The sequence below is a fragment of the Cetorhinus maximus genome, chromosome 32 (assembly GCF_964194155.1).
Source record: "Cetorhinus maximus chromosome 32, sCetMax3.hap1.1, whole genome shotgun sequence".
Lineage (NCBI taxonomy): Eukaryota > Metazoa > Chordata > Chondrichthyes > Lamniformes > Cetorhinidae > Cetorhinus > Cetorhinus maximus.
This window is the reverse complement of record NC_135910.1, coordinates 15,903,007-15,930,967: the sequence shown is the minus strand read 5'-3', so window position 1 is coordinate 15,930,967 and position 27,961 is coordinate 15,903,007. Positions and strand designations below refer to the sequence as shown.

Genomic DNA, 27,961 nt, shown 5'->3' with positions numbered 1-27,961 from the left:
TGGGTGAGTGTATGATGAAAAATTTCAGCATCATGTTTATTTTCTCAAACAATACTCAAGTTAATGTTATATCAAGAAATGTTCATTCTTGAAGTCTTAACATTTTGTAATTAAAAAAAAAATACAGATTTTGCCTGCCCTGCTGAACCTTTCCAACATTATCCGGTTTTGTTTAATCTGTAGGATTTTGTTGTTCTTTTGGCAAGTGTAGTACTTACAGCATCACAAAACAATTTGGCAAAGGGGATGGAGGAAGCCATTTGGCCCTTCGAGCCTGCTCTGCCCGATCATGGCAAACCTTCTACCACGACTCCGCTTTCTCCACTATCCCCATAACCCTCGATTCCCTTAGTACCAAAATATCTAATCGATTTCTGACTTAAATATACTCAACGACCGAGCACCGCAGGTCTCTGCTTGTAGTGAGGGAGTGCTGCACTGTTGGAGGTTCAGCTTCTTCAGGTGAAACATTAATCCGGGGCCCTGTGGGCCCCTTGGGTAGATGTAAAAAAAATCCAGCGGCTTATTCGAAGATGAGCAGTTGTTGCTTCTGGGATCTTGCTGTGCACAAATTGGCAGCCCAGTTTCCTACATTACAACAATTGAGTAAACTTTAAAAAAAAAAGGACCTGATTGTCTATAAAGCACTTTGGAACGTCCTGAGGTCAAGGAGAGGCATTGTATAAATTCAAGTATTTCAGACTACAAATTATCCAAAATATGGGTTTAATAAGTATTCATTATGTATATATTTTTTTTTAAAGAAAATGCTCTTACACTGACACCTGATCTTGCTGCTCAATGATCCAGATTTCAAACTGTTCAACATTCAAATACCCCAGCAACTTCACCCCCAGTGAGCCTAAAAGAGACAGCAAATGGTCCAGCAGCATTCTGTACCTGGAGTGTTCAATCGGACAAGCCGCTTTGTTCAAATTCCATCTGAAACAATGCTCCACCCAGCTATGCAATGTTACACAGAAAGAATGTCTCAGGTCAGTTTTCTCTGAACCTTGGCTGAACCCTGGTTCCACATGATTGTGCCTATTTACACTGTTGCACATTAACCAGCTCCTGTTCCTCTTGGTTAAAGTATCTGGAGTAGACCTGGTCAAACATCTCCTTGCAAGGAATGGAGGCTTGTAGTCGGGAGCAGATGAGGAAGGAGCCAGCCATTTTGCGGTGGAGGGAGTAGGATTCCTCGGGGGGAGGGGTCAGCCGGTGCTTTAGCATCACCGGGATTAGGCTCTGGATCCGCCGTGTGGTGTCTTGAGACCCAAAGTCGAAGGATTGTGGCTGAGCAAATGCCTCCCCAAGAGTCATGACAGCGTCGACGTGAGCATCCTCAAACACCTGAAAGCAGCACAGTAAACCGGTTCCATCAGAGTGTCAGAGGCACAGTAACCTCGTGTCGCTTGCCAGTGCAACCAGTGGCATCATCAACCTTACCCCTTTCCCTCCTCCGCATGCCTTTCACAGCTGCATCCTCAATTGACGTTTCTGTCTTCAGATCCCAGACCCACCCCATCAACAAGACCTTGTACTTCCCCGGCTCAGCTCATCTGCTGCCGTAAGCCTCACCCGCCCCTCCAGACTAGACCGTTCCAACCCACTCCTAATCTTCCATCCTCTAAACTTGAGCTCATCCAAAACTCTGCTGCCTGCATCCTAACTCGCATCGGGTCGCGTTCACCCTTCACTAACATTCCCTCCAAGTTGCACGGGTGCACAATCAGGAACTTGCCGCAAAGGGAACAAATAGGCCATGCACTAGAGGCATTCCCTTTAAGATGCACAGCTGTATGTCAATCTTAAAGGGATCACACAGTGCAACAAGCCGGCCAGGCATGAGAGACAGAAGCTACAGGGCACGTTGCCCATCACCCACTGTGCTCACTGACCGACACTGGCTCCCAATCAAGCGATGCCTTGATTTTAAAATTCTCCTTCTCATTTTCAAATCCTTCCATGGCTTCACCCCTCCCTAGCTCCACAAACTCCTCCAGCCCCCACAACCCTCCGAAATATCCGTGTGCCTCTTAATTCCGACCTCTTGAGCCTCCCTGATTTTACTCACTCCGTCACTGGCGGCTGTCCATTCAGCTGCCTGGACCCTAAGCTCTGGAATTCTCTCCCTAAACCTCTCCGTCTTGCTACCTCGCTTCCCTCCTTTAAGACACTCCTTAAATCCTACCTCTTTGACCAAGCTTTTGGTCACCTGTCCTAATATCTCCTTATGTAGCTAGGAGTTAAATTATGTTTGATTACCCTCCTCTGCTGCACCTTGAGACATCATACTACATTAAAGGCGCTATATAAATACAAGTTGTTAGCATTTGCCTCAGTCTCGCCTCTGATCTCAAGCGGACATCGCCTCCTTTGCCGAAACTCCATTCATAAAATTTGGTTTCTTTCTTTGTGCAAAGATCCCTTTCATTCCCCTCAACAACTCTTAAGGCCACCCTGGCCCCCGGGTGCTGCTGCCGTACCTGGCAGAAGCCTCCCTCGTAATGATACAAGGAAAAGCCCAATGTCGGATAGACACTGCTCCTCTCAGTGAAGCGTCTTGGGATGTTTTAGTACATTAAAGAAGCTAGACGGACGCCATCACAACCTTTCTCGTCTGTGTTCTTATCGATGCTGCGCTGGTCAGTCCTCTGAGACTTCCTGTCTTGTTTCTCCCAAGCTGTAAACATCCTACACGACCGTCCCAAACTTCCTTCCTCAACAGTGCCGAATACAAGAGCCCACAAAGACCTACCGTTCCAACTCTGTTCTTCCAGGCCACCTTCTATAAACCATAGGCTTTTCAAGAATCAGGTCTGGAACCATCTAAGCATTGCTTCCTTATCAATCCCTGGTTAGGCCTCAGCTGGGGGGGGATTGTGTCCAATTCTGGGCGCTGCACACTTTAGGAAGGATGCAAGCCATTGGACAGGGAGCAAAGGAATATCTACTCGAAAGGTACATACAAGAGGTTGGAGAAGCTGGGATTGTTTTGCTAAATGCAGAGAAGGTTAAGGGGAGATTCAAGGGAGGTGTTCCAAATGATGAAGGGTTTTGATAGTTTCTCCCCATCGACTCCATTTCCACCGGCAGGAGAGTCACCAAACAGAGCACACAGATTTAAGATAAATCGGCAAAAGAGCCGGTAGGGAGACAAGATTCTTTTGTAATGCAGCGAGTTGTGATCTGGAGTGTGCTGCCTGAAAAGGGCGGTGGAAGCAGATTCAATAATAACTTTCAAAAGGAAATTAGATAAATCCTTGAAGGGAAAAATATTTGCAGGGCGTTGGGGAAAGAGCAGGGGAGTGGGAACAATGGGATAGCTCTTTCAAAGGTAGGTATGATGGGACGAACGGCCTCTTGCTGTGCTGTGCTTCCTGTTACCATCTTGTATGACCTGGCTCTAATGTGAAGGTTTTGCCCTCAGTGCCCTGCACGCCCCAACTGAATGAGTTTTGGACTTGCCTTTGTCTCGTAGCCAGTGAGGAACTTCAAGTCCCGGGACTTCTGTAGCACTTTCTCCCGGTCACCGTCAGCAGCTGCTCGGACCACCTGCAAGAAAAGACATCGGACACTGCAGATGCAGCTATGAGGAAGGAATTAAAAGTGACAATGATACTTCACTGGGTTCCTGCTTGGAGGCTTGTGACCATTGCAAGGCTCTCCGTGATGAACCTCTGTAGGCACCCTTGGGCTCCAGTGTGCAACTCGTCACTGAACTGGCCCCTAACCCAACAGAAAGCTAGTATTTTCCCAAGTAAACAACATAGCTATTTCCCACAGGTCCTGCATTTGATATGTGTGAGCAATTACTGAGAACAGTGAGTATCATCTAACCTTGCTGTGGCTGGGTGGATAGCACTCTCTTGCCCATGAGTCAGAAGATCGAGGGTTCAAGTCCCCCTCCAGATACCTGAGAACAAAACCGAGGCTGACGTTCCAGTAGAGTACCGAGGGAGTGCTGCACTATCGGAGGTGTCGCCTTTCAGATGAGACGTTAAACCGGGGCCTCAAGTGCACTCTAAGGACATAAAAGGTGTCATTGGGCTATTTGGAAGAGGAGCTTGGGAGTTCTCCCCCTGTGTACTGGCCAATTTTTAATCCCTCAAACAACACCACTGAAGAAAGACAGGTTATCTGGTCATCATCACATTACTGTTTGTGGGAGCCTGCTGTGTGTAAATCGGCTGCCGTGTTTCTTTCCATCACAACAGTGACTACATTTCAATCGTGCCCCAGTCTCTGGAGTGGGACTCGACTATTGGACTCAGAGGCGAGGGTGCTGAGTTACGGTGAAATGTGGTTGGCTGGGAGGACAAGAAATCATTCGTACAAATATCCAACCAACACGAGCTCTGCTAACAGAGACCCTAAAACGTTTTACACGCGATAGGGAAAGATTGGAAACTTTGCACATACCTCAATGTAGTTATCTGTAAATTCTTTAGCAAACTCTCGACTTGCTCCAAAGTCCAACAACGTTACCTGATGGAGCAGAAGTAAAAAGTTAATTCCTCCTAGTCCTAGCAACATTGCAGAAAAGGAGGACATGAATTCCTACAGTGCCTCCCTGACTCCAGGGTACCCCAAAGTGTTGTACAGCTCAGGAAATGCTTCTGAATCATCGTTGTAATGTGGGGGAAGGGTGGCGTCAATTTGTGCACAGCAAGCTCCTGCAAACAGAACATTTGTGTGCTTCTAAGAAGCCAAGGGATGTTTGACAGCCACTTGTCTCATCTGAAAAATGACAGTGCTGCACACCCTCAGTATGGCACTGGCGCATCAACTAGGATTTCGGGCTCAGGTCTCTGGAGTAGGAAATGAACCCAGAATCCTCTAACTCAGTGGCGAGAGTGCTACTGACAAGTAGGTAACTAGCCATAGTCCACGAAAGGTCATAAGCATCCCTCTCCATTAAAGAGAGGCAACTGGTTACATAGCTTGAGGGACACCACTCCACATCCAGCGAGGGGCAAGACAAGGAGACAGGCCTCCATACACTACCACAGCCAGTCCAGGGATTGAACCTGCGCTGTGGACGCAATTCTGCACCTCACTCAAGCCAACTGAGCTAACCCACTCCTTTAAAAAAAGCACTGTAGAGTGCAATTTAGCTTCACCACAGAGTAACAGCCCATTCCCCACATTGTCGTCCGCTCCTGACTGAAGGCAAGGTGCAGGGAACTAAACAGGAGGTGGAAAAAATATGCATCAAAATTTCAGTCACCACAAATAAGAGAACTCGCTGGAGGGGAGAGCGGTGGATGGGGTGTGGGGGATGGATGTTAGACGTGACACACCTTCTGCTTCCTCTCATCAAAGAAGAAATTGGACCAGTTCGGATCAGTCTGCATGAACCTGAACTCAAAAACCTCACGAAGACACAGCTCAAGGACGTTGAAACAGATCTGGAGAAAGAACGTAAAGTTTTTACTGAAACAGGAATTCATAAAACAAGGAAATATAGATTGTGATCTGGTGGATTTCCTGTGGCACTGCTCCCTATGAGCTTCAGAACAATAGGAATGTTATACGGTGTAAAACATGCCGTATTATTTGGTTAAGGTGAGTTTGGGTGGGAAAGGAATTTGTAACTTTTACAGTTTCGGTCAATATTGGCTCCAGATTAGAAACAAGAAATGTTAAACGTAATCGCGTTCCTTCCTCATTTGTGCTGATGTACTATTTTATACAGTCAAGAACAATTTGTCCGACACACGCGGTTACAGAGGACGGACCGAGCGGCAGCAAACGGAGAGTCTATAAACCGTCTGTAGGCAAACCTTATTTCGAGTGTTTTGATCGAGATCCTCACACTTATCCAGAGGTACGCCAGTCACTAGCTCTGCGGTGAGAATCCGCTTTGTGGTGAGTTCATCGATCACTTCTGGAACGTAGAAGAAAGGATCGTCCTTCAGGAGTTCCCTGTCAGGGTCGGAGGACAGACCGCAGGTTAGACTTGAGAGTACAATTCCTCTCGAGACTTCCTGGTCCCGGGCAATCACCTGCCGTGTGAGGCTGTAACCAGCAGAACAGCCATCATCTTACACCACCATCGCACATGTGCTTCAGGTTAGAGGGGCCACTAGTAGAAACTCTGCAATGAGAATGGCCAAACTGCACATCTGAGCTCAAGACCAGTTCTGAGGAAGAGTCATATTCAACTCGAAACGTTAACTCTGTTTCTCTCTCCACAGATGCTGCCAAACCTGCTGAGCTTTTCCAGCATTTTCTGTTTCTATTTCAGATTTCCAGCACCTGCAGTATTTTATTTTTATTTCAGGGATTGGTCTTAATCATCTCCACAGGATTAAATTACGCACAAATTATCTCACCCAGTTGCGTCACTGTTTGGAGGAACTTGGAATTCAGGAATGCTTCTACTCCCACTGCCGAAAGTGTATAACGTTTACAAGATGCGCCAAGGCTCTTTCGATGGCACTTTCCAAACCCGCGACCTTTACCACCTAGAAGGACAAGGGCAGCAGACGCACACGAACACCACCACCTTCAAGTTCCCCTCCAAGTCACTCACCATCCTGACTTGGAAATATATCGGCTGTTCCTTCACTGTCGCTGGGTCAAAATCCTGGAACTCCCTCCCTAACAGCACAGTGGATGTACCTACACCACAGGGACTGCAGCGGTTCAAGAAGGCAGCTCACCACCACCTTCTCAAGGGCAATTAGGGATGGGCAATAAATGCTGGCCCAGCCAGCGACGTTCACATCCCAAGGATGAATAAAGACCATACACTTTATTGGTAAGTAACTGTGTTCAGGCACCAAGAGAAGTTTAGAAAACCTCTGCTTACCACCAATCCTCCAGCCCCTCACCAATCAACGATCAGCAGAGATAAATTCAACAGTGGTATCAACGAGTTCATTTATCTTCTGCTTGTTCAGTTCTCTGCCCAAAGGCAGGTCCAACCCTCAGCACTGCAATTTCCACCACTGGCAGGGCAAGAAGGCAAGTCCCCAATCCTCCCCAGCTGGAACGGGGATGTTGGCACTAATCTGATCCACACTGGCCATCCAACCAACTGGTTCCCCTCCAGGGAGTCTGAGTGACTGTGACGACACGCACTTTTATAAGCACGTTGTAGTCTGGAGCTATGGACAGTGTTGGTAGAGGCCCCAACTTTCTTCCCATCACATGGCTGACCAGGAATCTCTCCTTCTCTCATCGCCTGCTATTGGCGTGTGTTGGAAGGATTCGCAGGTTGATACTCAACCTGTTTGGTTGCGTCATGAATGCACCTTCCTTGGCCATCCAGTCCTGGAGTGGGACTGGAACCCGGAGCTTCTGGCTCAGAGGCAGGGACACTAACCGTCTGCACCAGAAATGCTCCCTAGGTTCCATTTATATAGCACTTTCAATGCAGTAACATTCCAAGGTGCTTCACAGCCGGAGCTTGACAAAGAAGCCACAGAAAGCGATACAGATACCGGGCTTGGTAGATATTAAACAGCGTTTTAAAGGGTAGGGAGATTTTTAAAGGGCAGAGAGGTTTAGGGAGAAAATTCCAGAGCTTAGGGCCCAGGCAGCTGAAGGCACGGCCGCCAACGGTGGATCGATTGAAATTTTAAAACCAAGGACCTACAGGAGGCCAGAACTGGAGGAGCGCAGAGATGAGGACGGAGTGAGGGCATGGAGAGATCTCAAAATGAATGTGAGAATATTAAAATCAAGGCGTTGCCTAACTGGGAGCCAAGGTAGATCAGCAAGCGCAAGGGGCGATGGGTGAACAGGATTTGGGGCAAGTTAGGATACGGGAAGCAGAGTTTTAGATAAAAGAGCAACAGGACGATTGCTCAGCCTGTATTCTACCCACAGGGGCAGTGAGAGCAATCAAAGCCTCAGGAGGAAGCCCAATAAACCGATGACTGAGAAACAATTTGTGGGAAAACAGCACCACTGAGTGGTGGAGCAGTGAGTTACAGTCCCTGCCTTCTGCCTCAAAATCAATGCAGGCTCAAACTCACTGCTGCTGGCCTGTGGCTGTGTGGGGGCTTCTGGTTCTTACTCCACTGGTTTTATCTGTTTCAATTCCACAGATTGAAGACTTATTCGCCTATAGCAGTATAGAGGTCAACCCTTTTGAAACCTCAAGGAATTCAAACAGACAAAACCAGCAAGGCCAGAATATAACCAGCATCATGAGAATGCAAATTTGCAGTTTAAGTTCACACAAGATATGCTGAGAATATGCAGGTTAATGTGCCTCTACTCATGTCCCCCCAATCCACAACCTTACGTAGGGTAAGCACTTCCTGGTCACATTCTGTGACATGATTTTTAGTCATATCAAGATTTATCATTGTAAACAATGTCAATATTTCCCATTCAACTTTGCAATGTCAACGGTCATGGTGTAGTGACAGGCTTTGCCCACTAAGTGGCTCTGTGGAGTCTGTTTCTGTAGTTTCTCAACTCCATTGCCAAGCCTTGTACACAAAAAAAAATATTATATTCGTCAATGGCTTTGGGCAATGCCAATTTACTGATCTGACATTAAGTCTTATTTCATCACACTTCAGTTGTGTCTATGGGGCCCAATCTGTCACTTTTCCCAATTGTTGGGACCTCAGAACTAACCAATCCCTCTTTCGTAACAGAACTCTCCAACAACTCTTGCCATATCCAGTGACTCACTGTGAGTAATGCCAAAGGGTATCCACTAGCTGGAACAGAGGAGCTGTCCGGAATGAGAAATGCCCAAGTCCACCCCTCAGGTCCATCAACCCTCCCATTACAACAGGCAATTTGTAATTTAATTAAACCCAATGATTTTACTTGCACCCTCAAGCAATCCCACCAAAACAGATTAACCACTCGCTAATCTCATTGCTGCTTATGGGACCTGGCTGTGTGCAAAACGGTTGTCATGTTTTGCCCACATAACCAGTGATTATAAATGTTAAATTCATTGCATATAAGGTGCTTTGGACCTGGGGTCATGAAAGGTGCTATATTTTTTTTCTTTCACAGGTTGCCCTGTGTGGGGCGAATCAAATCTGTCGATTAAGTTTCAGAGGATAACTTTAGAGCCCTATGGCCCTCTGAGATAACTGCACTCCTCCCAAGTACTGGCCTCTTGTGCATTTCCGATGTTCTTCACCACACCATTAGGGGAGGCGATGGCAGTGGTATTGTTGCTGGACCAGTGATCCAGAGACCCAGGGTAATGCTCTGGGGACCCGGGTTCGAATCCCACCACGGCAGATGGTGGAATTTGAATTCAATAAAAATCTGGAATTAAAAGTCTAATGATGACCATGAATCCATTGCCGATTGTTGTAAAAACCCATCTGGTTCACTAATGCCCTTTAGGGAAGGAAATCTGCCGTCCTTACCTGGTCTAGCCTACATGTGACTCCAGACCCACAGCAACGTGGCTGACTCTTAAATGCCCTCTGAACAAGAGCAATTAGGGATGGGCAATAAATGGTGGCCTAGCCAGACACCCACATCCCGTAAATGAATAAACAAAATCATTGGTGGCTGTGTCATCATCTACCTAGGCCCCAAGCGCTGGCAAACCTCTTTGCCTCTTTGAAACCTACCTCTTTGACCAAGCTTTTGGTCACCTGTCCTAATATCTCCTTATGTGGCTCAGGGTCAAATCTTTGTTTGATGACACTCCTGATGGTTATCTATGTTAAAGGCGCTATATAAATACAAGTTGTTGTGGTGCAGTGACCTCTTTACAAACAAGGGGTCAATCCGTACCGGAACCTCTTGGCACAGGCTGCTTCCCGTATGTAGTCACATTCCCATTCCAGCTCCCGCTTCAGCACCACGATCCCGCTCTCAGCAAACAGACCTGCGAGGGAGGATGGAGAAAGAAGGCAGTGAGCACTGGGGTAGCTCCTGTTTCTGAACCTTGGAGGCAGCTTGCTCGACACTGAAAAGGGTTTCGTTGACTCTGCTTTACCTTCAGGCAGCGGGATGCTCATCTTCAACAGAGACAGCAGGTTCTCCACGTCACTCTTGATGCTCTGAGCTATTCCTGGATACTAGAAGAACGAAGCAGATAAATCGTGGGAAACAGTCAAACTTAGAAACGTACCCCAAATAACACTGCATCTTAAACCTGAACCTTTCTCTTTACGAGACGCAGAGGGATCCACAGCCTTAAGGCCACATGTGGAACTTCCATTCCCTCTTCCCATTAATTCCCAGATATCCCCAGCTATTGATACCAACAAATCTGACTTCTGACTTAGGGTTGATCCATCAACCATGGAGAAAGGCAGCACTGAAGAGGGGCAAAAAGGAGTTTCTTTATTCTTGGGGTGTGGACTCTGCTGGCAAGGCCTGCTGTCTATTGCCCATCTCTAACTGCCCTTGAACTGAGTGGCTTACTAGGCCATTTCAGGGGGCAGTTAAGAGTCAACCACAACATTGCCGTGGGTCTAGAGTCACATGCAAGCCAGAACAAGGAAGGATGGCAGATTTCCTTCCCTAAAGGGCATTAGCGAACCTGATGGGTTTTTACGACAGTCGATGATTTACCGAGATTAGCCTTCCCTTCCAGGTTTATTAATTGAATTTAAATTCCATCAGCTGCCGTGGTGGGATTTGAACCCATGTCCCCCTGAGTATTAACCAGTAACATTACTATTAAGCCACTGTCTCCCCAGGCAGGTAGTGACGAGTTTACAGACAATCAGGCTTGCGAAAAGGAGTGGGAAAAAGGCAGTGATCAGCATAGGGGGTGGGGGAGGAGGAAGAGGTGGGGAACAGGCAGGGATTGGAACAGAAAGAGGGGTTTGAGAAGGGGGTTGCAATGGCCAATAGCGACCCATGGTATATGTAATTTTTTTTAAAATTTAGGGCCAGCTGAAAGGTCGCATGTTAACTGAGTTGTCCTGAACGTACTCTCGGCTGAAATATCTCAGGCAAACTAATTTGGTAATAGGAGGCCTCAAGCAGGTGTGAGGCTCTCTCTTATTTGCATATAAAAAAGTGTTGAGGGCTCCAGACCCCTCGCTTGATGCATCTACCAATATGGCAAGCACCACATTCCCAGTTCAAAACACGTGCAGGTCAAGTATCCTTTATCTGAAACCCCTAGGGGCCGATGTGTTTTGGTATTCGGATATTTTCGGTTTTCGGATGTGATTTGCTTACCGTATTGAATATGGTTAGGGTGAATAAGTAGCGACTTGTGGAAACCTAGCTGGTAACGAGGAGTTAGAGAAAAGATTTTGCGTCCTGAAACAGTTTGTGAAGCAAGGGAAAGCAGCCTCTGGCAGACCGGACTTGGCAGTCGGACCTGTACTTCCAAAGGCTTGGTGATTCCATTTGGAACAGGTATCATTATTTGCCTTACGGGCAGCATTTTCTCTCAGCAGTTAGGCACAAAGTAAGGCAAACAGCCAGACTCCCCACGCTAAAGGTCGAGTCCGGTCGGCGAGGTCCGTGTCAGCTCAGGTCACAGGCTTCCTGAGCAACGGGTGTGTTTGGTTTTCAGGTGCACGGATAAAGAGTACTCAACCTATACAGGCCGCTATGTGCCACTTTGGAACCCGCTTTACACCCAGTTAATGAGCACAGCACCTATTTTCTAAGCCCTTGCTGGGAAATGACCCAGATTTGATCCCAGGTCTCTATCGAGTCAGGCCAGCCACAACTGAGGCAACGTGCCCAGTTAGTATAGTGGCTATGTTACTGTGCCGGTGATCCAGGGAATGGCTGTGCAAATCCCACCCTGGCAGCCTGACAATTCGACTTCATTGAGAAAAAAGGGGCCTACCTGGATTTTAATGGCCACCTCCCTCCCGTCCTTCAGCTCTCCGTGATGCACCTGTCCAATCGAAGCAGCAGCAAACGGCCTTTCCTCAAACTTTGCTAGCTTATCCCGCCAGCGAGGGCCCAGCTCCTCATCCAGAACTTTCTGAGAAAAGAACGTTTAAACAATTTGATGCTGTTGTGGCACAGCCGATGGTAAACGCTGAGCTGCTCAAATCCCAGAGGGAAACTTGAAACAACTGCCACAACTGTTTTGCAATTTGTATATATTTCGGGATGTGTGTCTTGAATTCAGTAGCAATAAGACCACCGAGTCTTATAGGTTTCTTACAAAACTAAATTAAACCTTTATTAATAGAAGAAATGATTTTAAGTACATACATAGGTCTACAAATTACTATGATAACTTCTAAATCCCCTAGTTAATCTAACTCCCAGTTACACTTACATTAAGCCAACAGTAAGACATTGGTTTTCAAAAACCCAGGCAAAGTAACACACTACACCCTGAACAGTCTAATTCAGAGTAAGTTTTTCTCAGCTCCAGTTCTTTGTAGACAGCTTGAGGCTTAGGTGCTGGAAGCTTTTCACACTTGTGTTAGATCTTAGAATGCCTGCCCTTACAAACAGCCTTCTCTCCTTTATACATATTTTCCCATTTGAATGCAAATTCCCAGTGTTTCACTATGTCTTTGGACTTTACCTCGCCAATAATAAAAAGCTCTCTTAGTACCAATTTTACCAGTAATCTTTGGGAAAAATAAACACACTGTTTCTTACCTTTTCCTGGCTAGGTGAAACATTTCCCCCCCTCCCTTGAATTCAGGCTAGTCTGGTTTATTTACAAATGCAAATGTTCCCTTTACATCTTACATTCTAAAACTTACCCCATGTTTACCTACTTAACATTTCAAACCTAGCTTATCTTCTGATACATCAAAGCCTTCAGCTGCCTTTAATTCAATTAAATCACACGCATAGACATAGACACAGATCCCACTACTACTCTACTTAACAATAAATTCCAATAACATTATGAAAATTATTATATCTTCCTGACAATTCGATTCACCGAGAGACAGATCTACCTAGGACCACGTGCCCCAGTGCTGATCCTGTAGACTCCCTCCTCTCCAGCCAGGCTTCTTACCATCTGCGGAGCATCTATTGACACCACCGTGTCAGGCAGATTTAGACACAAAATTTACGGAAGGATGCACAGCAAATAGTGTATTTACTCAGCAGAGTCTGGGTGAACAGAGCACTGCAGCAAACAGTCTACAGAGTCTATTTAAAGAGAGTGTCTGTGAACCACGGCAAACGGAACTCATAACCAAATCTACAGCAACTTCTCCCGATAAATGCAGGATCATTTCTCCAGCAAAATGCAGTTAGTGGAAGATAGTTACATTATCCAGATCTTGGATGCAAAATCAATGCCAGTCATGAATGACGAGGGAAACTGACGAAGTATTTTGAAAAGAATTGTTAGAATATAGAGAGAGAAACTTCTTCCGCTGATGGGAGTGTCTAAGACATGAGGATATAACCTTAAAATCATAGACAGACCTTTGAGAGAAGTTAGCAAGCACTTCCTCACACAAAGGGTGCTCAAAATGCGGAACTCTCTCCCACAAAAAGCAGATGGTAGCTCAATTAATAATTTTGAAAGAGATCGATAAGATTTTTGCCAGGTGTGGGTAGGTGGGTGCAATTAAGATGTAAATCAGCTAGGATCTTACTAAATGGTGGAACAAGGGCCTGAGTTGCCTACTTCTGTTGCTACCTAACCATCTCCATTCTGGCCAGGAATAGTGGCGTCAGAGTAGACAGCCTACTGTCCGTGTGAAAAGTGAGGAATACATACACGACAGTGATAGTGATTGTTCACTGCCTTCCTTTAAATTAAGCTGGTAAATTTTCACCCCATTTTTACACCGGTTTGGCCTATTTTTAAAATATGTGCTCAGAATACGACATTATTGTGGGCCTTCTTAAAGCGATTAATGGGGCATTAAATCACCCGTATAATATATGGAACTGAAGTCGTAGATGGGCCAGACCAGCTTGGGGTGAAACCTTAAGCCTTGAAATGACCCTATGCTCTTATAAGAATATTTCTTATTCCTATCACTGCTTGCTTGTCCCTACAACCACACCCCACCCAACTTCTCTCCCCCAACCCCCCCATCTTAAACCAGCTTATATTTCACCCCTCTCCTAATATTACTCAGTTCTGTTGAAGGGTCATGAGGACTCGAAACGTCAACTCTTTTCTTCTCCGCCGATGCTGCCAGACCTGCTGAGTTTTTCCAGGTAATTCTGTTTTTGTTTTGGAGCATCTGCAGTTTTTTGTTTTTATCCCTGCGTATGAATGTGTGTCACCTCTAGCAAGCATAAATGGGACACATTATGAACTTGATTATCTTAAATTAGCTGCTAGTGTAGCTATTAGCGCACTCAGGATTGTTCAGTAAGTGTTGTCCAATCATGGAATCACATCTAACAGCAGATGTTTTGTTTTGGGTTTTGCAAGCACGGGCTGGTTGAGTACTCTGCCTATTGCAAACAACTGAAGGAAGGTGTTATTAAGCTTAATGGCAAGGCCTTGGAAAGACCACAAGGAATGATTCCAACAGAATTGTTACACTGGTACAGTAAAACTGGAATCTTAGGACTGGGGAGAGGGGAAAGATACAAGACTGATTGTTAATACGCAATACTATTAGAATCTCATATGAGAAAGCTAATCTCGAATCCCACCTTAGCCCACTTTCTGTCAGCCATGGCTCAGTGAGTAGCACACTTGCCTCTGAGCCACAAGGTTCTGGGTTCAAATCCGACTCTAGGACTTAAGCACAAAATCTAGGCTGACACTCCAGTGCAGTACTACAGGAGTGCTACACTACTGGAGGTGATGTTTTTCCGGTATGATGTTAAACCAAGGCCCCACCTGTCTGTTTGGGTGGATGTAAAGGATCCCAGGAGACTATTTTGAAGAGGAGCAGTGGAATTTTTATCCCTCAATCAACATCACAAAAATAGATTACCCAGTCATCATCACATCGGTGTTTGTGGGATCTTGCTGTGTGCAAATTGGCTGCCCCATTTCCTATATTACAACAGTGACTACACTTCAAAGGTACTTCATTGGCTTTAAAGCGCTTTGAGACGTCTGGTCATCGTGAAAGATGCTATATAAACGCAAGTCTGTTTTTATTCCACCATTAACGGCCATGCCTTCGGCTGAGTAGGTCTCACTCTGGAATTCCCTCTTCAAACCCTTCTGCGTCACTGCCTCCCTCTGCTTCTTTGATGAGCCTCTTTTAAAATCTACCGCTCTGACCAGATTTTTGCCGCCAACCCCTACAGTCTCACTCCTCCCCGTTAGAATATTTGAACATGTTTTAGAACGGTCAAAAATATCTGAGCATGCTTTGCTTGAGTATTTTTAGCCAGAGTGGGAATGGGGAGAGAAGTGTGGTCAGAAAGCTTTTTATTCCTCAGTGAACGGAAACAATCTGAGCCATGAGAATCAGGCACTAAGATAAGGGAGCAGGCGCTAAGTTGCCACTTATTACAACAAGAGGAAGAACAGAGCAGGTAGAATGATACAAGGCTGTAAGGACACTGGGGCCACATATTAGATAAAGCCTGAGGAACAGAATTGGGTAAACATCTCAATACTGTTGTTCGCAGCTGCAGCCTCAGGTAGCCAAATAGTATATAAAGCTCTTTTTAATTCTTTCATGGGATGCGCGTGTCACTGATAAGGCCCATCCCTAAATGTCCTTCAACTGAATGCCTTCCAGATTTATTATTTCAATTTAAATTCAATTCGAATTCAAATCCCACCAGCTGCTATGGAGGGATTTGAACTCGAGTCCCCAGGGTATTAGCCTGGGCCTCCGGATTATTAGTCCAGTGACATTACCACTAAACCACCATCTCTCCTCTCACTTCAGTGCACTCTAAGGGCAGTCAGAAAACCATCCAAAAACGTTAACAAGTCTGATCAGCTGGAACAGGACTTTGTGAAGGTTGTGTTAACTGCTCAGCATTTAATGTAACAGTGTGATCCAGCTCTCCAAAACCCATTTCGTTATGAGTCAACACATATTGAAGCTTGTTGCTTAAACCCACTTGGGCGCAAATCACATGAAGGGTATTGTTGCTGGACTGAAAACCCTCCGTTTTGATCGTAACCACGGGAAATCCACTAGCGTTCCTCCTTTGGCCGGGCAGTTTGCTCTGTGTGAAGTGTCACTGGGACATTTGTTTTCTGTTACGGGCACTAAAAACCGCCCCGAACTGCTGTTGGTACAACTCACCAATGTTTGCCAAGCGGGCATGAAGTCCGCACTTTGCCGCACGCGCTCGAATATCTTCTGGAGCTGAGGGTTGATGAAACTGCTGTCTGTGCGGAGAGAAAATTGACTGTGTAAAAGCGGCATCTCAGCCTACAGTTTAAAAGACTCGTCAGCGCAAATCTTGGAACGCCAGAACACTGAGGAGGCAATTCAAGTTAGCTCTGCTGCTCAATGCAATCATGGCTGATCCGTAACTTAACTTCATTCACCCGCCTTGGCACCGTGTCCCTTAATTAGCTAACAAAAAAACATTGCTGTACAGAGAGCCGTGTTGACGAAGCTTTTCATCTTGCACTCTTCAGGACAAGTGCAGGAATGCCAGATTTCAAATGATCACCACAATTTATACTACAGGAGGAAAGCATGCCGATTGGTTGGCAGGTCAACTCTGATTGGCCAAAGTGTTGCCATGGCGAAAGCCAAGGGAAAACTAAAGGTTCCGTAAGCCCCCAGGTAATTCAAAAGAAAAAGGCGCAAGGCTTGAGCACATTCCTTTTGTTTACAGAGAATGGGTCGTTGTGTATGAGTGTATGTTGCTCGTAGCAAGTGTAAACGAGCATTGAAGAGCACACACAATCTCAGACTTCACATTATTAATTGAGCTAACATATACTGCTTTTTGCGAGAGTTTCACATTCTACCAGCCTTTAAAAAAGGTGCTTCCCAACATTCTCACATTACAACAGTGACTACATTTCAAAAGTACTTCATTGGCCACGGTGGGGGGGGTTCTGGGATGTCTTGAGGATACTTAAAAGTCGCTACATAAACACAAGTCTTTCTTTTAAGTTTTATCCTTAACGGCCTGGCTCTGTCCTCTTCATCTAGACTCCTCCACCAGCGCCCTATCAATTCTTTACAAAATCCTACAAACCTCCAATAAAGTCACCACTTAACCTTCTATATTCCTGGGAATACAAACCTGGTTTAAATAATCTCCCTTCGCAGTTTAAAGTGGACGGTGTTACACTGGAACAAGTAGATAAGTTTGTCTGCTCAGGATAAATGATAACAGGAGATAGTAGATGCGATGCCAAAGTTGGAAGAAGGATAGAGACGGCCAGAAGGAATTTTGTGAAGATGAAAGAAGTGTTAAAGAAAAAACTCAAGCTTGTAACAAGGGAAAAGCTCCTAAGATGCTACATTCTATCCACTTTCCTGTCTGCCTCAGAAACCTGGTCAATAAATAAAGATCTGTGGAAGAAAGTACAGGCCTTTGAAACGTGGATTGTAAGACACTTGCTAAAAATTCCATATCAGACCATAAGACAAATGAAGAGGTGCTTGAAACTGCAAGAGCAAAATAAAAAACTCTTCAAAAGTGACATCCAGAAAATGTCAGTGTTTCAAATATTTGATCAGAGCTGTCAAGCTACAGAAATCTCTTCTAGAAACAAAGTGGAGGGCAGCACAAAGAGCTGGGCGTAGCTGGATGACGGACGTCACAGAGCGATTGCAGACGAGCTCCAGTGGATGTGTGAGGATGGTACAAGACAGACGCGTGACATCCCATGACAGTGGATCTCCTGGTAGGAGTAGCTACGAGGACAGCACAGGAGGACGCGGTTTAACCCTTGGAGCCCTGGAAACCTTGGTGAAAAATGTGCTGGGCTCTTTCCAATACCAATATGATGTGCTGTGAGATCTTGAGGGGACAGGATAGGGTGGCTACCAGGAGGATGTTTCCTCTTATGGGGGAAACTAGAACTCAGGGACATGTCTTAGGAATAAGAGGCCTCCCTTTTAAGGTGGAGGAGGATTTTTTTTCTCTCTCTGTGGGTTGTTAAAGTGTGGAATTCTCTTCCCCAGAAGGCAGTGGAGGCTGGGTCCTTAAATTTATTCAAGGCTGAGTTACATTTTTGTTAGTCAAGGGAGTCAAGGGTTATGGGGGGCAGACAGGAAGGTGAAGCTGAGGCCACAACCAGGTCAACCATGATCTTACTGAGTGGCAGAGCAGGCTCGAAGGGCCGAATGGCCTACTCCTGCTCCTAAGTTCTATGTTCCTATGTCCACAGAGCTGTACACACTATCCCAGCTATGGTCTAATCAAAGCTTTGTACAGCTGTAGCAGAACTTCCCTTCTCTCATATCTTCTAGACGTAAAGGCAGAGATAGCCAGTTTGCAAGGTCAGTGCGGAGCTGTTAGTATCGAGCTTTCAAAGCTTGGTGAATATTTGTCATTTGAAAAGCTTTAAATGTTAAATAGTGACACTGAAGATTCCAGGTACATGAATGGTAATAAAAACAGAAAAAGCTGAAAATTCTCAGGTCAGGCAGCATCTGCAGAGAGAGGAAGAAAAAGAGTCAAACTTTCAGACCTTTCATCAGAATTGGGAAAAGTTAGAAGTGTATTGGTTTTGAGCAAGTGAAAGGGGATGGGGCGGTGGGGGCGGGGGTGGGGGAGAAGAACAATAGGGAAGGTCTGTGATAGGACGGAGGGCACCTTCATTGTCGCTGGGTCAATGTTCTGGAACTCCCCACCCTGGGAGCGCCTCCACCACATGAACCTTGGGAAGAAAGCCAACCGCCACCTTCTCAAAAAGGGCAACTAGGGACAGGCAATAAATGCCAACCCTGCCCACATCCACAGAATGAGGAAAGGACCCCCCTCCCCCTGCCCTATCGAACCGTTGGGAGGGAGATGGGCTGGTAGGAGAGGAGAGACTCGCACTTGGTATCTGGAGAGAGCGAGTGTGACTGCGAGGATGAGGAGTCAGTGCAACTCCAAAACGCACCTTGAATGCTAAGCATCTGCCCAATCTTCAGCGCCGCCCCTCGCACCTTGCACAGCGTGTCGACAATGCGTTCTGCATTGGCCTCCGACAGGAAGGGGCTGGAGTCCAGCAGTCCTTTATTTTCTGTGGTTAAAAACCAGCACATCAGAGGATCACTTACAGTCCAGGACAACTGAAATGCCAGCCAACTAAATCTGTCACCCCTCTGATTGCCCAGATGAAGTAATGAACATTTTTAAACATCATGACTTTTAGCCATTTTATTTAACAGCCAAGTCGTAAAGGTTAGACCCAGAGCTTTGAATCGTGCAGCACAGGAGACTGGCCATTCAGCCTACTGTGTTTGTGCTAGCTCTTTGAAGGAGCTATCTGATTAGCCCTCTTTTCAGTCTCTCCCTTTCCTTCAAGTGACCCTTGACCTGTGCCAGCAGGGCTGGGAAAGACCTGACTCCCATGCTTACCACCTGGAAAGTTGCAAGCTCCAGATAAATCCTCCCATGGGGGGAGGCAGGAAAAGAACGAGGGGTGACTGAGTGAGCAGGAGAGGGGGGGGGCGCCGTAAAGACGCCCTCCACAGTTCAATATCGGTTGACGCTCACCATCTAGACACCTACTGGCAAAAACGGCCACCTGTCGAGATACAGGAGGGAGATCGACACCCAGACAACAGGAGGGAGGGAGGGAGAAAGGAGAAATCTTAACCAGTATCATCTGCCTTACTCGAGAACCATCAGGACAAAGAGGTCAAATGCTGAAATCTCACCTCCTGACGTCTGCTTTCCACTCACTGACTTTTTGGCAACTTCTGCCAAAGCACCGAGTCCCAAGCTCACCGCCAAACCTGCCGATGGAAGCGCAATGGATGTAACGCAACGTTCCACACTCTGCAATAGGTTGGGGAGGGGCTGCTCCTGTCAAAACCCAACAGGATGGGGGCCGAGTGCAAAGTGTGCTACCTACCTCCAAAGTTTGCCAAGCGGCTGATCCGCGAAGAGGGCACTTTCCTTTCACGAGCTTGTTCGCTTAGCTACACAAAAAAAAAGAGAAAATAATTGGTCAAAAGTCTATGACGCTGAATATTGGGCTTTTATCAGACTGTCTACCACACGCCCCCCTCCCCCAGAAGGTGCTGACTCAGTCAATGGTTTTAATTTCTTTTTGGGATGTGCCGTCGTTGGTAAGTATTGAAATACAGGTCAGCCCTGGTCTGTTTGAATGGCGAAGTAGACTCAAGGAGTTAAAGGGCCTCCTCCTGTTCCTACACGCGACAGTGTCAAATGATTCCTCACCATTTGTCTTGGGACCTTCGACTGGCTCCATTTATCTCTGCTCTGCTTCGTGATCCTGGCCTTGGCCATTTCCTCAGGTGTCAGGCCCCTCACCGAAGCCTCGTCGTGGAGTAGCCTCGCCTGTCCCATTCCAGGGCCCGCCAGCGAGGAGAAGTTCCTGCGGCCATCCCCGAACCCGCTCCCGGCTGGACGGCCCGAGTTAGGGTTCCCCTCCCTCTCGCCGTGCGACGAGCTCTCACCCCACCGGGTATCGGGTGCCTCCTGGCTCCCTGCTCCCACGTCGCCGCCAGAATATTCCGGAGCCATTTCTGAGGCAAGGTTCCATCGCGAGGCCTCATCTTCTCCGTCGAATGGAAGGTGATCCTCTTTAAATTCTTGCACTCCTTGCTGAAAAGGGAAGAGCAAAAGGACAGATCGTAAAGAGGCCGTTTCCCATTTCTCCACCTCCAAAATCATTTCTTTGGTCCACAATTGAGATGCAGGGATGCTGAAGCATGAAACGGAGTGATGGGTGGGCAATGGGTGGGTCAGCCATGCATCTCTCCATTGCCAGGGGCTGAAGCAACCATGGCGAGTGCATTTGGAGCCTTAAAGGGCAGCAGTGGGGGGCAGATTGAAGGCAATGAAGGCTCCTTTTAAGGAGCTTCGATAGCTGAAGACAAATCCTTGTCCAAATACAGTAATAACGGTGACCTGATTGTGTGTGTGTGTATATATAGAGAAATACTTAGGTTTGTAAACGTCAGGTAATGGCTATCTCCGACAAGGACACAGATTTAAATTGGCAAAAGATGGAAAAGAAATTCTCACAGTGAGTGGTTAAGGTCCGGAATACACTGCCTGAGAGTGTGGTGGAAGCAGGTCCAACTGCAACATTCAAAAGGGGATTAGACTGTGATCTGAAAAGGAAGAATGTGCAGGATTATGGGGAGAAGATGGGAGAATGGTGAATTACTCTTCTAGCCAGTACAGACACAATGGACCAAATGGCTTCCCTCTGTGCTGTAACACTCTGTGAATCTGCAAAAAGACTTGCATTTCCAAAGCGCCTTTCACAACCTCAGGATGTCCCAAGGCACTTTACAGCCAATGAATTACAGCCGCTGTGGTAATGTAGAAAACGTGGCAGCCAATTTGAAAGCTCCCACAAACAGAAACGCGAGTTTTGTTTATTCATTCACAGTACGTGATGTCACCAGCATTTATTGCCCCTTCCTAATTATGGTCCAGGAGATGGTGGTGACAACTGAGTGGCTTGTTAGGCCTTTGCGAAGGCAGTTAAAAATTGACAATGGGTTTGGTGTCACATGAAGGCCAGACCGGGTAAGGATGGCAGATTTCCTTCCCCAAAGTACATTTTTGAACCAGATAGGGTGTGACGACAATCCGGTAGTTTACTGTCACCATTACAGATACAAGCTTTTAACTTAGTTTATTTAGTTAACTGAATTTAAATTTCCCAGTGCCACAGTGGGATTTGAACCCATGTCTGAGTATTGTGTGCAGTTTTGGTCGCCTTACCTAAGAAAGGATATATTTGCCATAGAGGGAGTGCAAGCGAAGGTTCACCAGACTGATTCCTGGGATGGCAGGATTGTCGTATGAGGAGAGATTGGGTCGACTAGGCCTGCATTCACTGGAGTTTAGAAGAATGAGAGGGGGTCGCATTGAAACGTATAGAATTCGGACAGGGCTGGACAGACTGGACGCGGGGATGATATTTCCTCTGGCTGTGGGAGAGGGGTCTAGAACAAGGAGTCACTGTCTCAGGATACGGGGTGGGCCATTTACAACTGAAAGGAGGAGAAGTTTCTTCACTCAGAGGGTGGTGAACCTGTAGAATTCTCCACCACAGAAGGCTGTTGAGGCAAAGTCACTGAATATACTTAAGAACGAAATAGATAGATTTCCAAACACTAAAGGCATCAAGCGGTATGGGGAGAGAACGCGTTGAGAGAGAGGATCAGCTATGATCATATTGAATGGCAGAGCAGGCTCAAAGGGCTGAATTGACCTACTCCACAGCACCATAGAAAAGTTACGGTGCAGAAAGTGGCCATTCAGCCCATCATGTCTGCCTCGGCCAGAAAGAGAAAAAAGAAACTAGCCACTCATTTTAACCCCACTTCCCAGCCCCTGGTCCGTAGCCTTGCAGGTTACAGAGCTTCAGATGCAGGTCCAGGTACCTTTTAAATGAATTGATCATTTCAGCCTCAACCACCAACTAAGGCAGTGAATTCCAGACACCCACCACCCTCTGCGTGAAAAAGTTTTTCCTCATGTCCCCCCTAATCCTTCTACCAATCACCTTAAATCTATCCCCCTGGTAAATTGACCCCTCAGCTTGGGGAAACAAGTCTCTCCTGTCTCCCCTATCTAGGCCCCTGAATTAGGTCACCCCTTAGCCTCCTCTGTTCTAAGGAAAACAAGCCTAGCCTATCTCATCTCTCCTTGTGGCTGCAATTTTCAAGCCCTGGCAACATTCTTGTAAATCTCCTTTGCACTCTCTCCAGAGAAATTATGTCCTTCCTGTAATGTGGTGACCGGAACTGTACACGCAATTCCAGCTGTAGCCTAACCAGCCTTTTATACAGTTCCATTATTACATCCATGCTTTTGCCTTCAATACCTCACCCAATAAAGGAAAGCATTCCTGCTCCTATTTTCAATGTCTCTATGTTTACAAGTCCATAACTAGTAACTAGTAGTATAAACACTATGCCCAACCCTATAACACTGGACCCATGACCGGATAATCTGTTTTTGTGATGTTGATTGAGGAATAAATATTGGCCAGGACACCAGGGAGAACACGCCTGATCTCGTGGAATCTTTTATAGCTACACGAGAGGACAGTTGGGGCCTCGGTTTAATGTCTCATCTGAAAGTCAGCACCTCCAACAGGGCAGTACTCCCTCAGTACTACATTAGGTGTGTCTGGCTGGATTTTGCATTCGAGTCTTGAGAGTGGAACATGAACCCACAATTATCTGATTTAGAGAGAGAGAGCTACCCACTGAGCCCCAGTGGACCATTCCTAGGGGCAGTCAGATTGCATATCGAAGAGATTCCTTTCCGCCTTTGGCTGACCATGAGATGGACCACCACGATATGGCTAGTCTAGTTCAGTTTCTGGTCAATGGTAACCCCCCCATCAACCTCCTGGGGGTTACCATTGACCAGAAACTGAACTGGACTAGGCATATAAATACTGTGGCTACAACAGCAGGTCAGGGACTAGAATTGTGCAGCGGGTAACTCACCTCTTGACTCCCCAAAGCCTGTCCACCATCCACAAGGCACAAGTCAGGAGTGTGATGGAATACTCTCCACTTGTCTGGGTGAGTGCAGCTCCAACAACATTCAAGAAGCTCAACACCATCCAGGACAAAGCAGCCTGCTTGATTGGCACCCCATCCACAAACATTCACTCCCTCCATTACCGACGCACAGTAGCAGCAGCGTGTACCATCTACAAGATGCACTGCAGGAATTCACCAAGGCTCCTTCGACAGCACCTTCCAAACCCACAACCACTGCCATCTAGAAGGACAAGGGCAGCTGAGACATGGAAACACCACCACCTACAAGTTCCCCTCCAAGTCACTCACCACCCTGACTTGGGAATATATCGGCCGTTCCTTCACTATCGCTGGGTCAAAATCCTGGAACTCCCTCCCTAACAGCGCTGTGGGTGTACCTACACCACAGGGACTGCAGCGGCACAAGAAGGCAGCCCACCACCACCTTCTCAAGGGGCAATTAGGGATGGGCAATAAATGCTGGCCCAGACAGTGACACCCACATCCGTAAATGAGTAAAAAAGAAAGATCGAACCGTTACCTGTCGTCTGATGAGGAGAGAACTGACACATTGCTCCGCGGAGACCTGGGCCTTCCTCAGACCAGCACCCAGCACAGAACTGCAGGCAGCCAGCTTCAGCTCTTCCCCCTGTTTCTCTGTGAAAGCCTTCCCCACCCGCGCTGCGCCCCACAGCACCTTGGCCACCTCGGTCCACATCTGTAACAAAATAAACGTCACTCATTAAAACAGGAAGAAAAAGAACAAAAAGAAGAAACCTCCCTGTCGCTTGCCATTTTAACACTCCACCCTGCTCTCTTGCCCACATGTCCGTCCTTGGCTTGCTGCATTGTTCCAGTGAAGCCCAACGCAAACTGGAGGAACAGCACCTCATCTTCCGACTAGGCACTTTACAGCCTTCCGGACTGAATATTGAATTCAACAACTTTAGATCTTGAACTCTCTCCCCCCATCCCCACCCCCTTTCCGTTTCTTCCCCCTCCCTTTTGTTTTTTCCAATAATTTATATAGATTTTTCTTTTCCCACCTATTTCCATTATTTTTAAATCTATAACTGTAATGCCCTGTCAGTCTTTCCACCCCATCCCCACTAGAGCTGTACCTTGAGTGTCCTGCCATCCATTCTTAATTAGCACATTCTCTTAGATAATATCACCACCTTCAACACCTCTTTGTTCCTTTGTCGGTGACATCTTTTGATTATCTGCTCCTATCACTGCTTGCTTGTCCCTACAACCATCCTCCCCCCCAACTTCTCTCCCCCCGCCCCCCACCTTAAACCAGCTTCTATTTCACCCCTCTCCTAACTATACTCAGTTCTGCTGAAGGGTCATGAGGACTCGAAACGTCAACTCTTTTCTTCTCCGCCGATGCTGCCAGACCTGCTGAGTTTTTCCAGGTAATTCTGCTTTTGTTTTAGAAAAAGAACAATCATTGGCAAACCCTCACAGAGAAGAGGTGCCAAGGCAATAGGAACAGGAGGACGTTCAGCCCCTCAAACATGTTCTGTCGCCGTTCAATTAGATCATGGCTGATGGCCATCTTAACTCCATTCGCCTGCCTTAGCTCCGTAATGCTTAAAACTACCGATCTGAGTCTCAAAAGCTCCAAATGACCACCAGCACCTAGACTAACCGACTCTTACTGCAGCCGGCTGTGTTCACACCTCACACCCCTCCCTTCAGTCACATGAGGACAGAGAGCCCTGTGCTGCAGGGAGGGAGGTGGGGAGAGGAGCAGTCCATGGATGCTGGGTGGGGGGAAGCTCAGTGACAGGTTTGGGCTTTGGAGCTGGGTGCAGTGGCGAGGAGATGTTGGGTGCTGGGAGGCAGGGGGTTGGGTGCCAGGTGGGGTTGGGTGCTGGGGAGGTTTGAGTGCGGGCTGGGAGGGGTTAGGTGCTGAGGGTGCTAGGAGGAGGGTTGAGTACTGGGGCGTAATGGGTTCTGGGAGGAATTGGGTGTCGGGGTTCGGGGGGGGATTGGGTGCCAGGGATCTGGGGTATGAGGGGATTGGGTGCTGGGTATCGGGGGGAATTGAGTGCTGGGGGTAGGGGGGATGGGGAAGATTTGGTGCTGGGGGTAGAGGGGATTGGGTGCTGGGGGGGGGGGGATTGGGTGCTGGGGGGGAATTGGGTGCTGGGGGAGGGATTGGGTGATGGGGGAGGGATTGGGTGCTGGGGGAGGGATTGGGTGCTGGGCGGGGGATTGGGTGCTGGAGGGTGGGGGAGGGATTGGGTGCTGGGGGAGGGATTGGTTGCTGGGGGAGGGATTGGGTGCTGGGCGGGGGATTGGGTGCTGGGCGGGGGATTGGGTGCTGGGCGGGGGATTGGGTGCTGGAGGGTGGGCGGGGGACTGGGTGCTGGGCGGGGGATTGGGTGCTGGGCGGGGGATTGGGTGCTGGGTGGGGGATTGAGTGCTGGGGGGTGGGCAGGGGATTGGGTGCTGGGCGGGGGATTGGGTGCTGGGGTTGGGCGGGGGATTGGGTGCTGGGGGATTGGGTGCGGGGGGGGATTGGGTGCTGGGGGTGGGCGGGGGATTGGGTGCTGGGTGCTGGGGATTGGGTGCGGGGGGGGTTGGGTGCTGGGGTGGGATTGGGTGCTGGGGTGGGATTGGGTGCTGGGGGCGGGATTGGGTGCTGGGGGGGAGATTGGGTGCTGGGGGGGGATTGGGTGCTGGGGGGGGATTGGGTGCTGGGGGGGAGATTGGGTGCTGGGGGGTGGGGATTGGGTGCTGGGGGGTGGGGATTGGGTGCTGGGGGGTTGGGATTGGGTGCTGGGGGGGGATTGGGTGCTGGGGGGGGATTGGGTGCTGGGGATTGGGTGCTGGGGGGGGATTGGGTGCTGGGGGGTGGGGTGGAGATTGGGTGCTGGGGGGGATTGGGTGCTGGGGGGTGGGGATTGGGTGCTGGGGGGGTGGGGATTGGGTGCTGGGGGGGTGGGGATTGGGTGCTGGGGGGGTGGGGATTGGGTGCTGGGGGGTGGGGATTGGGTGCTGGGGATTGGGTGCTGGGGGGTGGGGATTGGGTGCTGGGGGGTGGGGATTGGGTGCTGGGGGGGGGGATTGGGTGCTGGGGGGTGGATTGGGTGCTGGGGGGGGATTGGGTGCTAGGGGGGGATTGGGTGCTGGGGGGTGGGGTAGAGATTGGGTGCTGGGGGGGGATTGGGTGCTGGGGGGTGGGGATTGGGTGCTGGGGGAGGATTGGGTGCTGGGGATTGGGTGCTGGGGGGTGGGGATTGGGTGCTGGGGGGGGATTGGGTGCTGGGGGGTGGGGATTGGGGGGTGGGGATTGGGTGCTGGGGGGTGGGGATTGGGGGGTGGGGATTGGGTGCTGGGGGGTGGGGATTGGGGGGTGGGGATTGGGTGCTGGGGGGGATTGGGTGCTGGGGGGTGGGGATTGGGGGGTGGGGATTGGGTGCTGGGGGGTGGGGATTGGGGGGTGGGGATTGGGTGCTGGGGGGTGGGGATTGGGTGCTGGGGGGGATTGGGTGCTGGGGGGTGGGGATTGGGTGCTGGGGGGTGGGGATTGGGTGCTGGGGGGGGATTGGGTGCTGGGGATTGGGGGGTGGGGATTGGGTGCTGGGGGGTGGGGATTGGGTGCTGGGGGGGATTGGGTGCTGGGGGGGATTGGGTGCTGGGGGGTGGGGATTGGGTGCTGGGGGGGATTGGGTGCTGGGGGGTGGGGATTGGGGGGTGGGGATTGGGTGCTGGGGGGGATTGGGTGCTGGGGGGTGGGGATTGGGTGCTGGGGGGGGGATTGGGTGCTGGGGGGTGGGGTGGAGATTGGGTGCTGGGGGGGGATTGGGTGCTGGGGGGTGGGGATTGGGGGGTGGGGATTGGGTGCTGGGGGGGGGATTGGGTGCTGGGGGGGGGATTGGGTGCTGGGGGGTGGGGATTGGGTGCTGGGGGGGATTGGGTGCTGGGGGGTGGGGATTGGGTGCTGGGGGGTGGGGATTGGGGGGTGGGGATTGGGTGCTGGGGGGTGGGGATTGGGGGGTGGGGATTGGGTGCTGGGGGGTGGGGATTGGGGGGTGGGGATTGGGTGCTGGGGGGTGGGGATTGGGGGGTGGGGATTGGGTGCTGGGGGGTGGGGATTGGGTGCTGGGGGGTGGGGATTGGGGGGTGGGGATTGGGTGCTGGGGGGTGGGGATTGGGGGGTGGGGATTGGGTGCTGGGGGGTGGGGATTGGGGGGTGGGGATTGGGTGCTGGGGGGTCGGAAGCTGCGGTGTTGCTGGGGGGGGGAGAAGCTCAGACCCTGGCGCTGGGAGACCCTCACCCGCCCCCTTCCCTCAGGCTCCCTCTTGAGGCCCAGCAACAAACAACCTCAGGCGAACAACCAACACCCGAATTCCACATTCAAAGCCCCGCTGCGGCTGACCAGGCCTCTCATCCCCGGCCTCCGGTACCTCAGCTCCTGCTTCCCAGGATCCAGGAGCTGCTCCGCCTGAACCCGCGCCCAGTCCCGCCCACTCCCCGCTAACAGGCA

The 27,961-nt window shown here is 49.0% G+C and overlaps 1 protein-coding gene across 4 annotated transcripts; it reads right to left on the bottom strand.

Annotated features, from left to right (window-relative positions):
- Window positions 1-709: 709 nt before the first annotated feature.
- coq8b (coenzyme Q8B) lies at window positions 710-27,961 on the bottom strand. Of its 4 annotated transcripts, none has more exons than XM_078533437.1 (15): window positions 27,882-27,961; window positions 24,001-24,177; window positions 20,158-20,544; window positions 19,829-19,895; window positions 19,632-19,709; window positions 18,869-18,991; window positions 16,095-16,180; window positions 11,768-11,908; window positions 9,944-10,025; window positions 9,739-9,832; window positions 5,790-5,931; window positions 5,307-5,414; window positions 4,426-4,491; window positions 3,472-3,558; window positions 710-1,353 (listed from the first exon to the last, which is right to left on the bottom strand). In XM_078533437.1, exons 2-15 carry the CDS (start codon window positions 24,175-24,177, stop codon window positions 1,045-1,047), a joined length of 1,947 nt encoding a protein of 648 aa, XP_078389563.1. In that variant the 5' UTR covers window positions 27,882-27,961; the 3' UTR covers window positions 710-1,044. The 4 variants fall into 4 exon arrangements, with proteins under 4 accessions (XP_078389563.1, XP_078389561.1, XP_078389562.1 ...); XM_078533435.1 differs by having other exon boundaries at window positions 27,799-27,928; XM_078533436.1 differs by having other exon boundaries at window positions 27,752-27,911.

Bases quoted from the DNA above. Each gene is read 5' to 3' on its own strand.
- coq8b (XM_078533435.1), bottom strand. From the start codon at position 27,831: ATGTGGAATTCGGGTGTTGGTTGTTCGCCTGAG. The intron at 3,559-4,425 runs GTATGTGCAAAG...CTTTTCTTGCAG, and splicing joins TTACAGATAACTACATTGAG to GTGGTCCGAGCAGCTGCTGA. The intron at 1,354-3,471 runs GCAAGTCCAAAA...TGCTGCTTTCAG, and splicing joins TCACTGGCTACGAGACAAAG to GTGTTTGAGGATGCTCACGT.